We start from the raw sequence: 13278 nt of genomic DNA, 5'->3' as shown, positions 1-13278 counted from the left end.
TTTCTTAAACTCGTGTGAAGTATTATTATATTTTTAGACAAACATTGAATAGCATAAAATTGTAAAGTTTTGACGTAAGGCTACGGGCTGAACTACAAAAACATAGCTTCTGTGGGGTTTAATGGGTAGAACGAGGGTCTTCCTCATCTAGTGGCCATCTTTTCCGTGTGTCTCAAAGAAAAATGTTCTCAAATAAAAGATCACCGAGGAAAAGCCCCCGAGTCGAGGTTTAAGGATGAAACTAAATTATTTGGAACCGATGAATCTCTTACGCTCCGTCTATACGGCTAAGCCTCCGTACTAAAAACGAATGATGAACCATAGTGGAAATAGATTTGACGCAAAAAGGAAATGCAACAAGCCAAATACTTCGCTCAAAAAATTTCCGCATTCTTTAAGCACGCATTCAGGTATGACGAGATTGAAATTAACTTGGCCAGACTTCTTTAAAACTAAGATAAAAATCCACCCACCTGAAAAAGTTAGCGGTTTAGCAGCACTATATAAAAAGAAGTCTCTAACTTGATCGAACATTCTGAAACTTGCTGGCAAGACAGAAGAAAGGTAGGCTTAATTTACTTTTCCGAAAAAATCGACTTTTGATCATTAGTTATTGATAAGCTTTTCTTAGTTGAAACGTAGCTTGGACTCGAACAACTCTTTACATCAGCAGAGAGTTGTTCGAGTTCAAGCTACGACTATTCATAAACACGTACCGTTTTTATTATTTCACATTTTGTTCTGACTCTAGGATTTCAAAATGCTTCAAAAAAAAAATTTTTTTTTTTAACTATGTAAAAGAATCGTCGCTTAGAGAAATTGAAAAATAATAAAATAAATAAACTAACAACTGAGAACAAGCATTCTACTTTTTACAGAATGAGGTCATTCCAATTGCTCGGTATTTTTGTTATTGTTAATCAAATCAACGCACTTTCTCGTGATGCATTTCCTGGTGAAACGATTACCAACGAAAATGACGGCGACATCGAAAGTACTTTTATGAACATCGACGAAGAAACTCTGGACGAGATAAACAACGGTGAGTTATTATTACAGAAAATCAATTTTTGCTACCAGCAAAAAGCAACGTTAGCTATCTCAACAGACTTTACAAAAAGCAATCCTTTTCAATAAATTTAATTAACTTTAACTATATAAAAATTTCAAATTTCCAAAGAGAAATAATTTAACATAAAGTGAAAGACCAAGCATTAAAGCAGCTTGTATTATAAAGAAGTCTATGACGATTGCATTTTGCTCTTTTTCTTAGATCAACCTATGCAAAACAAATTCCCAAAATATGAACAAAATACGTTATGCGGCAACAACGCGTACGATACCAAGTCGTATCTCTGTAAAGGAGGAAATCTTTACGAAAAGAACCTTTATGAAACATGCGGTGAAAACGTTTATCTCAAAAACGAGAACTTCTGCCACGGTGGAAAACCTTACCTAAAAAGCCAATACGATTTGTGCGGAGTAAGCGTGTACGACGTCAAATCTCAGTTCTGCAACGGCGGCAAGATGTACGAAAACAGTCTCTACGAGGTGTGCGGCGACAACGTTTATCTCACCAGTGAAAACTTCTGCCACGGTGGAAAACCTTACCTAAAAAGCCAATACGATTTGTGCGGAGTAAGCGTGTACGACGTCAAATCTCAGTTCTGCAACGGCGGCAAGATGTACGAAAACAGTCTCTACGAGGTGTGCGGCGACAACGTTTATCTCACCAGTGAAAACTTCTGCCACGGCGGAAAACCTTACTTAAAGACTCAATACAAAATGTGCGGAGTAAACGTGTACGACGTCAAATCTCAGTTCTGCAACGGCGGCAAGATGTACGAAAACAGTCTCTACGAGGTGTGCGGCGACAACATTTATCTCACCAGTGAAAACTTCTGCCACGGTGGAAAACCTTACCTAAAAAGCCAATACGATTTGTGCGGAGTAAGCGTGTACGACGTCAAATCTCAGTTCTGCAACGGCGGCAAGATGTACGAAAACAGTCTCTACGAGGTGTGCGGCGACAACGTTTATCTCACCAGTGAAAACTTCTGCCACGGCGGAAAACCTTACTTAAAGACTCAATACAAAATGTGCGGAGTAAACGTGTACGACGTCAAATCTCAGTTCTGCAACGGCGGCAAGATGTACGAAAACAGTCTCTACGAGGTGTGCGGCGACAACGTTTATCTCACCAGTGAAAACTTCTGCCACGGCGGAAAACCTTACTTAAAGACTCAATACAAAATTTGCGGTGTAAACGTATACGACGTCAAATCTCAGTTCTGCAACGGCGGCAAGATGTACGAAAACAGTCTCTACGAGGTGTGCGGCGACAACGTTTATCTCACCAGTGAAAACTTCTGCCACGGTGGAAAACCTTACCTAAAAAGCCAATACGATTTGTGCGGAGTAAGCGTGTACGACGTCAAATCTCAGTTCTGCAACGGCGGCAAGATGTACGAAAACAGTCTCTACGAGGTGTGCGGCGACAACGTTTATCTCACCAGTGAAAACTTCTGCCACGGCGGAAAACCTTACTTAAAGACTCAATACAAAATTTGCGGTGTAAACGTGTACGACGTCAAATCTCAAATTTGCAAAGGAGGACGTTACATTCAAAAATTTTACCATCCTCGAAAACATCAATACAGTCAAGACGCAGATGAAGGCATGCGTGAGAACTTTTTTTGATCGAAGTTGTTTCCTTTAATGCGATATTGAAATTTATTGCGAGTTTTTTACATTTTTTATTGGTTGTGTGTGATTTGTATAGAGATATCCAGTAAATCTTGTTTAATTTGGAAATAAACATTTTTAATAACTGAATAGACTTATATTTTTATGCTTTCGGTAATTTCAAGGTCACGTCCGTTCGTAACATTATGCGACTGGTGGTGATTTTATCAGGTTTTGTGTATTGTCTTTCACTGTTGGTCATTTAGAGATGAAAATTCAAGTTTTAATAGTCAGTGCTTAGAACCAAGTTTTTTTTATTAAAAAACTTGATTTCAGGATCTCAAAAAGAATGGTTTAAAACACTAAGTCATTACACGTCATTTACGTCATTCACGTCATTATACCTCATTATCACGTTTAAACAATATAAATTTAAAGAAACTTTAAATAAGTTTTAAGATTTAGTAAATTTTGATAAATGTTAAATGTTAACAAATTATTTTATGTTTTAATAAATTTAACAAATTGAAAACTTAAGATAAGTTTAAAGAGAGATTTTGATGATTGTTTAACAAACATCGAGTGTCATTTAATTTAAACGAATTTAAAGACATAGGTAAGTTTGAATTGCTTTTTGACTTGTTTTACATATTTGTTTAAACAAAGAGTGCTCCCAAGGTTTTCTCTTGGTTAGAGAAAGAAGATAGAGCGTTCAGGGTTTTATTAACATTATATATATATATATATATATATATATATATATATATATATATATATATATATATATATATATATATAATTATCACTATTATAGTTATACAAACTACATAATTAGCTTGGTTTATATTACATTAGGGTAAAGTAGGGTAATTTCGGCAGGGAGATAATTTCGGCACCCCTTCAAAAAACACCTAAAAATATTTATTTATTGGAATAATTAAATCATAGTTGGGTATTGTAGCAAGATAAACAATTTTCCTAAAAATATTGCTTTAAACTTTTATTTTTACATTATAGGTGCATTAATTTATGATTATTAGCTTTTTCTTAACATTTTTACCTATTTGAAAATGTTGGATAAATGATTTTTTCTCGAAAATTTTTACCAAAAGTTGTTATTTATTTTATTCAAAAATATAAACTGAATAAAATGTGAGCAGCAATAAGATAAAAATCAAAGTATGTTACAAGATATAAAAGTTTCTCCAAGGACTGCTCTAAGGAGATAATTTCGGCTTATTAATAGTTTTTAATTTCGGCAGTGCCGAATTTGCCGACCTGTGCTTTCTCTGAAACCAAAATGTAAATAACCGTTTGAAATATTATGTATAGAAGAAGTTGATTTTAGTAATTCAGATAGTAATAAGATAATAACGAGTTAGGAAAAACTTGAATTCGTTAGTGTCTCTGTGAAACTTAATAAAATAATAGTTCCCCACCATATAAATTAAATTTATGTCATACAATAAATTAATAGTTCATTAATTATATATATATATATATATATATATATATATATATATATATATATATATATATATATATATGTATATATATATATATATATATATATATATATATATATATATATATATTATTGTGTGTTAGCATTATATAATGGATTCAAAACGTGTAAAATATGGTAATTGGTCAAATGAATCATTAAAACTAGCAGTAAATGCAGTTTTAGTTGATGGATGCTCGAAATATTCTGCTGCTAAACAATATAAAATACCAAGGCAAACGCTACATGACTATATAAAACGAGTTTCTGTTGATAATTGTGTTAAAAAGTTAAGAGCAGGGCACCCAATAACACTCTCAGCTTTTCAAGAAAAAGAACTTGTTGAAGTTCTTCTGACTATGTCACAGAGATTATTTGGTCTGTCTCCAAAAGATGTAAAACAAATGGTATTCCAGTTTTGTGAAGAAAATGGGATTATTCATAAGTTTAATTGTGCAACTAAGTCAGCAGGAAAAGAATGGTTTAGGGGTTTTTTGAAACGTCATAATAAACTCTCTGTAAGAGTTGCTGAATCAACGTCATTGCATCGAGCCATTGGTTTTAATAGAATAAAAGTTAATCGTTTTTATGATGAACTAGAAAAAATAATGTTTAATGCTGATGAAATGCAGATTATTCCACCAGCAAACTTATTCAACGTAGACGAATCTGGATTGTCTATATGCCATAAACCAGGAAAAGTTGTTGCCCTGAAGGGAAAACATAGTGTTGGTGGCTTAACAAGCTCTGAAAGAGGAAAAACAATCACAATAGTTTGTTGCCAATCAGCAAGCGGATTTTTTGTCCCTCCAATGTTGATTTATCCACGTATTCGAGTGAGACCTGAATTTTTAGATAAAGCCCCAATCGGTTCTATTTCTGGTGGCAGCAAAAATGGGTGGATAACAACTGATTTGTTTGAAAAATGGTTTGATCATTTTTTAAAAGCAGTCCAGCCACAGTCAAGAGACCAACCAGTTCTTCTAATTTTAGATGGACATTCAAGTCATAAAAAAAATCTTAGTGTTATTATAAAAGCTCGCAAGACAAATGTTATTATACTATCACTTCCGTCTCACTGCACGCACAAACTGCAACCACTTGATGTTTCATTTTTTAAAAGTCTCAAAATATTCTATGATCAAGAAGTTGGTACTTGGCTTCGTCACCATCCAGGTCGTCCTGTAACTGAATTAGAGGTTAGTGAATTATTTGGAATAGCTTATGGGAAAGCTGCAACTGTTCAAAATTGTCAGTCAGGGTTTAAAAAATGTGGAATATATCCATTTGATAGAAATGTGTTTACTGAAGAAGACTTTGCTGCAGCTAAGGCTACTGATCACTCGTATATTGTATCAAAAATTTCAAAACCAAATATTACCTCTGAAATGCACCCTACTCTCGACAATGGGTTAGACTCTGCTAAAGATTTAGATCATGTTGATTTTGTCACAGAATGTGTAATTGCTTCTCAAAAAGGTAAATCATTTTAAAAGATGTATTATTTTTACTATCTTCCACCATTTATTTAAAACACAAATGTAATTTTTTTAAAATCAAGCAAAATAATAACTTATCTGTTGTTTTATTAACCTAAAAAAAAGTTTCTTAAACAAATAGTTCAAATTTTTTATAATTTATATGTTGCCTAATTTTATTCACCTTTTTTAGTTAAATATTTTTATTTAGAATCTGCTTCACCAAACTCATCATTTACACTTCAGAAGTCATTAGAATTAGCCACCTCTGATGAAACCTCACAACCTCATGGTGTTACATTCGGATCACTAGCTGGACTTGACATTAAAAATAAAAAACGAACAGGTATAAAAAGGAGGGTAAATCATGCTGAAAAAATTACTGGATCACCATATAAATCTCAGCTAGAGGAATCTTTAACTTTGAAATATAAGAACAGGCAGCCACGTAAAAAGTGCATTAAAGAAAATATATCTACACATCAAAAGACGTGTTTGAGTAACCTTGATGCTAAAAGTGCAATTAATAAACAACTTTGTGCAATGTGTCAATACAGTTATGGGGATCCTGTCGATCCATACTTAAAGGATAATTGGGATAAATGCCATAAATGCTGTAGATGGTGGCATGAGACATGTGCTGCTATATGTGGTGTTTATGCTAAAAAAGTATTTACTTGTGATGACTGTATGAAACACTGATTCTTTAAGCTGTTTTTTAACTTTCTTAAATAAATCTCTTTTTATAAAGTTTTCTTTGTATTTTATTTTTTTATGTTTAACTATTGTAGTTATGTAAAATATTATTTTATGAACTACTTATGAGCTTATAAACATGAATTCTTATTTAAACAGAATTTAGAAATAATCATCGAAATCATAGAAATTAGTAATCATTTTATTTACAATTTTACTTTACAGGCACATTTTTCTAATAAGGTTTCTGTTTTGGGTGATGTATTCATACTTTACTAAAATAGGTGGTTCAAAAAATATGAATCTTTGCAATTGCAACGCCCTTAATTAAATGTCAATTAGGTGTAACAAATTCCATTTAAGAGACAATTACTTTATACAATGCAGATTTATAGCTGTTTATAATATTTTAATTATATTAATGCGTTTTCAACGAACATCTTAATTTTCTTAAGTATGCCGAATTTACCGTATCATTGTGCCGAAATTACCATACTAGGTCGCTAATTTCGTCATTTTTGAGTATTTTGTAAAACAAATTTTACATAAAACTTTGTAAGTTTGAAACAATTTTTTAACTATTACTTAATAGATATATCTGCAGGACATCGATATGCATGATTTTTTAACGTTATTAAAGCAACCATTGTCTATAAACAACAAAATAGCTTAATACGCCGAAATTACCCTACTTTACCCTACTTAAAGTTTCACGCAATTGCGATCATCAGATGTTATAAACCGTAAAAAAGACATAGCGACAAAAAATACGAAAAAAGTGCTATGGAGTGTCTGCTATGATGGCATTTAAAGTTTTTTATTAAAAATTTATTTTCATGGCGGCACTTTGATGTTAGCTCGCTTCGTTTATTGAGCAAGTTCAGTTTCGAAGTAGCAATGTGATACTTTTCGGTCAAGAACAAATTACAGTAATTGCCACCAGGCTTAAATGGTTCTGCCTGATCGAGAATGTTCCACGTAAGGATGGGTTCTAAACCTTTCTCTTTACACTTCAATACAAATTTAGAACGTTTAGAAGAGTTTACCTTACTTTCATAACGGAAAGAATTCCTATGCTTATACCATCTGTCTTTAAAGGTTTTTTCAGTGAACCCAATATAATAATGCCCCTTTTCTTGCTGCTGAGTTTTTACATTGCAAATATAAATAAGGTTTTTCTTAAGGCATTTTCCATTTAGTGAGCATGCAGCGGTTTGTCGGCAGTTGTATGATTGGCTATAATTGTCAGTAGTATTGGGTAGTATTCTTTTGTCATCAGCAGTAATAGTTTTCTTAATATTTGGGAGGCAGCTGTAACTAACTTTTACGTTGTTCTGATTAAAAAGTTTGTGAAATTTATGGTCTTTAGGGAAGCATTTATCAATTAAACCCAAAAATATCTTTGCTACGTTTGTTCTAACGTTCAGTGAAAACGGAGGGTTAAACCAAATAACGTTTCGTTTTCGAGATCCTGCATCACGTTTTGGCGTGTTTTGATTGAAAAAAATTTTTCTTTTAAATCCGCAAGAATTGAGAGCGTTGTTATAAAACGGTGCGGCTTTATCAAAAACTTCTTTATTTAAAGATATATTACTGATGCGGTTAGAAATCGTTTTCGGTATCGATTTGATTATATTAGATGGGTGATTGGAGTTGATGTTGATATACATTAGGGCAGGTCGATTTTGGAATCAGAGGTTTGGTAATAAAGAGATTTGATTAATAGGTGAAAAAAATGTGCTTGGTAAAATTTTTTTTGTTTTAATGAAGTTTAAGTTGAGCTAAAATGATTTTAAATATTGATATATTTAATTAAAAATTTTTTTGCAACGCCATCTTTATCAATAACATTTTTATACAAATTAAAGATTGCCGCACTTACGCAAAATAAACAAATGTTATAATTGTGTGGGGAAAAGAAAGTTTTGTGGACGAAAAATAATGTTTTCAAACAAGCGTAAAACACGAAATTGCACAAAAAGCAAGTTTGGTGGAAGTCCTAACCAAGGCCTGTCAACTCTTTCGTTTTTACATACTTAAGAGCTATTGTCTGAGAAATCTAGGCAAAGTCTGGAAGTGATGTCTTCAAATTGTACTCATTTTTAGATATTTTGTAAAAGATAATGAAAGTAGGCCACTGGTAATTTTTTTTTCTAAATTTTTTATTAATTTCGGAGATATTGGGTCCCAAAATTTGGCCCGTTTTGAGAAAATTTTGCGCATGGAATGCAATTGCTACTTTGAGGAGTAGTTTTAGCAACATGAATATGACAGAAACATTTCTTTTTAATTTTTTTACTAATCTGGGTAGATTTCTACAGTAAAAGTAAAAATTCAACAAGATTACATTTTCAGTTGTCTAGAAATCGTGGTCCGAAACCACAACATTTGAAATTTTACCCTAACTTTGAGCTCTAATATCTCTTAAGGCCAATGCTTGCACGTAGTTTTTTTAGGTGTTTTTGAAAGACACTAAGACATACATTGATTTTTTGGAACAAAAACCATGTGCATGCAACGACCTGGGAAGAAGTAACCTGCCAAAAATCACTTTTTGCGTTCAACGCGCTTTGATATATTACCCATAACAACCGTGGCCTTAGGTCCACCATGAACAGTATAAGTTATTTATTTTCCTTAAATATGCATCTTCAAATATCTGAAAAAAAATCTATGTGCACGGGTGATAAAAAGCCTACAGAAATCCTAGAAGCAGCCTTATTTTGCCAATTTTTTGGCAAAGGGTCTTTTGGTAATTGTAAATAAGGAAATGACTTTGTCAATAATGCTAAAAGTGATGAAAATGCTTTCGTTGTTATCTGAAACTCTAAAGCCCATTTTCTTAAACTGTACTTAAGTTCACAGTTTACCCAAGATTTATTACCAGAGTCTTCAAAGCTAGCTAATTTATTTATAATCTCCTGAAAGTCAGAATAATTTAAATTACATTCCAAATTTTTTTCATTTTTATTATAATCAACCACATTTTCTACTGCATCACAATATGTCTGCACATTAGAGCATGGAAGATCTTCAGCAGAGTTTACATCAAAAATATTTGTAACAGAAAAGCTACTTGAATGAGAAGTTTTAAACATGGGGTTTTTATTTGCTAAACTAACTGTAACAGCCTCAAAATCTGATTCATAAGAGTCTTCCAATGCCTCTAAACTTTTTTTTACATTTGTGCATATCTTCCTTCGCTTGGTCCAGTAGCTCATTTTAAACTAAAAGCATATGAAGGGCTCAGTGGAAAAAGTACTTAAGTCACAAAGTAAATGTTTTAAGAAAATCTACTTTGATCAGCCATTTTAATACAACCCAGCAAACATGAGGTTAAATGGACCACCAGTGGCTAGCCGATACTGACTAAACTATATATTACCGATGTAGAACCGCTAGTGGCTGCCCGGTTTTGGCGTTCCTCTAGAGTACCGACATCGTAAAGGTAATGGCTGCCCGCTGGGGCGCTTGCCATTAATGGTCTACCATTTAACCGATGTAAAAGACTCCAATGGTCCGCTCTCGATGCCTAAATCGGACAGCTAATGATCCAGTTAACATTATAAGTACTTATAATCATTATACATATAATGTTTATAAATACGGTTTTCCAAAATACAACAGTATTTTGGAAAACCGTATTTAGTATACTTGTCTTTTAAGGTTTCTATTTACTACAACAAATACTTTTATATTATTAGATTGTTTCATATTGGTTTTATATCTTAGTGGTTTTTTTATCCATAATGAAGTTGGTTAAGTCATAAAAAAAAGTGTTATTATGGTATTAGTTAAAAAAAAACTTCTACTATGGTCCATAGTATGTAAATAGAGAGTTACATCCATACTATGGATGTAACTCTCTATTTACATACTATGGACCATATTTACATACTACATTTTGTAAAAGATAATGAATAGTATGAAATCACTTTCGTGATTTCATACTATTCATTATCTTTTACAAAATATCTAAAAATGAGTACAATTTGAAGACATCACTTCCAGACTTTGCCTAGATTTCTCAGACAATAGCTCTTAAGTATGTAAAAACGAAAGAGTTGACAGGCCTTGGTTAGGACTTCCACCAAACTTGCTTTTTGTGCAATTTCGTGATTTAAAAGAAAAATTTTTTTCAATCAAAACACGCCAAAACGTGATGCAGGATCTCGAAAACGAAACGTTATTTGGTTTAACCCTCCGTTTTCACTGAACGTTAGAACAAACGTAGCAAAGATATTTTTGGGTTTAATTGATAAATGCTTCCCTAAAGACCATAAATTTCACAAACTTTTTAATCAGAACAACGTAAAAGTTAGTTACAGCTGCCTCCCAAATATTAAGAAAACTATTACTGCTGATGACAAAAGAATACTACCCAATACTACTGACAATTATAGCCAATGGTTTTGGCGTTCCTCTAGAGTACCGACATCGTAAAGGTAATGGCTGCCCGCTGGGGCGCTTGCCATTAATGGTCTACCATTTAACCGATGTAAAAGACTCCAATGGTCCGCTCTCGATGCCTAAATCGGACAGCTAATGATCCAGTTAACATTATAAGTACTTATAATCATTATACATATAATGTTTATAAATACGGTTTTCCAAAATACAACAGTATTTTGGAAAACCGTATTTAGTATACTTGTCTTTTAAGGTTTCTATTTACTACAACAAATACTTTTATATTATTAGATTGTTTCATATTGGTTTTATATCTTAGTGGTTTTTTTATCCATAATGAAGTTGGTTAAGTCATAAAAAAAAGTGTTATTATGGTATTAGTTAAAAAAAAACTTCTACTATGGTCCATAGTATGTAAATAGAGAGTTACATCCATACTATGGATGTAACTCTCTATTTACATACTATGGACCATATTTACATACTAGGGATCAATTTAAAAATAGTTATATCCATAGTATGGATGTATCTATTTTTAAATTGATTTTCATTTAAATCGATATGTTCCTTCGTTATCAAGTATAATAAATATATGAAAAAAAAACCTGTTATAAACAAAGCAAAAACAAAAACAAACCAATGCAGTAGTTTCTTTTGATTCAAATAGAATCAAAAGAAACTACTGCATTGGTTTGAATTATCATCCATATAAATTACATCTATAGTGTATATATATATATATATATATATATATATATATATATATATATATATATATATATATATATATATATATATATATATATATATATATATACATGGCCATATATTGTATAGCCATATAGGTATAGTAACCATGGCTGCATTTATCAATATAAAAAAAAAGTTATTTAATCTATTGACTACACAGTTTTATATATGAAGGGCTCAGTGGAAAAAGTACTCAAGTCACAAAATTAATGTTTTGAGAAAATTTAGTTTGATCAGAGATATAACACTTCAAAACAAGGATTTAAAATGGCTGATCAAAGTAGATTTTCTTAAAACATTTACTTTGTGACTTAAGTACTTTTTCCACTGAGCCCTTGTAATTGAATTGCGTGAAGAAACTATTTACGGCGGATTTGATTGACGTAGTTTATTTGATATGTTGTAAATATAAGTTTAAGCGGTTTATTTTATGAGCATATTTGAGATTCTTTGTATAGTATAAATTGAAGGAAAACTTTTTGTAAAGGGAATTTTAAGGAGAAGAGAAAATGTAGAGCTGAAACGTTGTGTTCGCTGCGAGAAAACAACAAGCTAACCGGGCACATGATGGAGCCATCTTCGAATAATTAGAACATCTTTGAAAAATACGATGGTATATCCGATGCCGCAATTTGGTCGCAGCGAACCAAAGTTGTTGCAGAGAAGCAACGCGTTGAGTTGACAGTGCTCTTTCCAGTTTTGTTGCGAAGTAATACTTAGTCTTCGATTGTTTGTGAGTAGAAGATAAGAAGGATGTGAAGAGAATCGAAGATGTCTTTATTTATCGAGTTTTTCCTTCGGATGCCTACGTGGCATGATTTGTGTACGAAGCAGAAGATGAGAGATGAGGAACAAATGGATGTCTCTTTTGCTGATCTAAAACGTTTCTCGTGTTTGGCAGAGTAGCCTGACGAGAGGGTGCGACTGGCGTTGTAGTTGGATTGCCAGAAGCGGTATTTGAGATTTGGATCCGCAAAAGAAACAATTGATGTGATGTTCCGCAAAGCAAGAGTTGCTTTGAATTAAATGTGATCCCGAAGGATCAAGGAGGAGTGTAATTGAATTGCGTGAAGAAACTATTTACGGCGGATTTGATTGACGTAGTTTATTTGATATGTTGTAAATATAAGTTTAAGCGGTTTATTTTATGAGCATATTTGAGATTCTTTGTATAGTATAAATTGAAGGAAAACTTTTTGTAAAGGGAATTTTAAGGAGAAGAGAAAATGTAGAGCTGAAACGTTGTGTTCGCTGCGAGAAAACAACAGCCCTTCATATGCTTTTAGTTTAAAATGAGCTACTGGACCAAGCGAAGGAAGATATGCACAAATGTAAAAAAAAGTTTAGAGGCATTGGAAGACTCTTATGAATCAGATTTTGAGGCTGTTACAGTTAGTTTAGCAAATAAAAACCCCATGTTTAAAACTTCTCATTCAAGTAGCTTTTCTGTTACAAATATTTTTGATGTAAACTCTGCTGAAGATCTTCCATGCTCTAATGTGCAGACATATTGTGATGCAGTAGAAAATGTGGTTGATTATAATAAAAATGAAAAAAATTTGGAATGTAATTTAAATTATTCTGACTTTCAGGAGATTATAAATAAATTAGCTAGCTTTGAAGACTCTGGTAATAAATCTTGGGTAAACTGTGAACTTAAGTACAGTTTAAGAAAATGGGCTTTAGAGTTTCAGATAACAACGAAAGCATTTTCATCACTTTTAGCATTATTGACAAAGTCATTTCCTTATTTAC

The 13278-nt window shown here is 32.4% G+C and overlaps 1 protein-coding gene across 1 annotated transcript; it reads left to right on the top strand.

Annotated features, from left to right (window-relative positions):
* The first annotated feature begins 388 nt into the window (after nucleotides 1-388).
* Nucleotides 389-2831, top strand: LOC149893444 (uncharacterized). Its single transcript, XM_090071261.1, has 3 exons — nucleotides 389-564; nucleotides 879-1042; nucleotides 1274-2831. Exons 2-3 carry the CDS (start codon nucleotides 880-882, stop codon nucleotides 2698-2700), a joined length of 1590 nt encoding a protein of 529 aa, XP_089927387.1. The 5' UTR covers nucleotides 389-564; nucleotide 879; the 3' UTR covers nucleotides 2701-2831.
* Nucleotides 2832-13278: the final 10447 nt, after the last annotated feature.

Source organism: Hydra viridissima, unplaced genomic scaffold (genome assembly GCF_058129835.1).
Source record: "Hydra viridissima isolate aposymbiotic clone 2 unplaced genomic scaffold, HvirCarnegie_v1 scaffold_1, whole genome shotgun sequence".
Lineage (NCBI taxonomy): Eukaryota > Metazoa > Cnidaria > Hydrozoa > Anthoathecata > Hydridae > Hydra > Hydra viridissima.
Note: the sequence above shows the minus strand (reverse complement) of the source record. Positions and strands in the feature narration are given on the sequence as shown.

What these genes read in the sequence shown, in the direction of transcription:
- LOC149893444 (XM_090071261.1), top strand. Translation starts at nt 880, where the DNA reads ATGAGGTCATTCCAATTGCTCGGTATTTTTGTTATTGTTAATCAAATC. An exon ending in TCTGGACGAGATAAACAACG is followed by an intron (nt 1,043 to 1,273) that starts GTGAGTTATTAT and finishes TCTTTTTCTTAG; the next exon opens with ATCAACCTATGCAAAACAAA.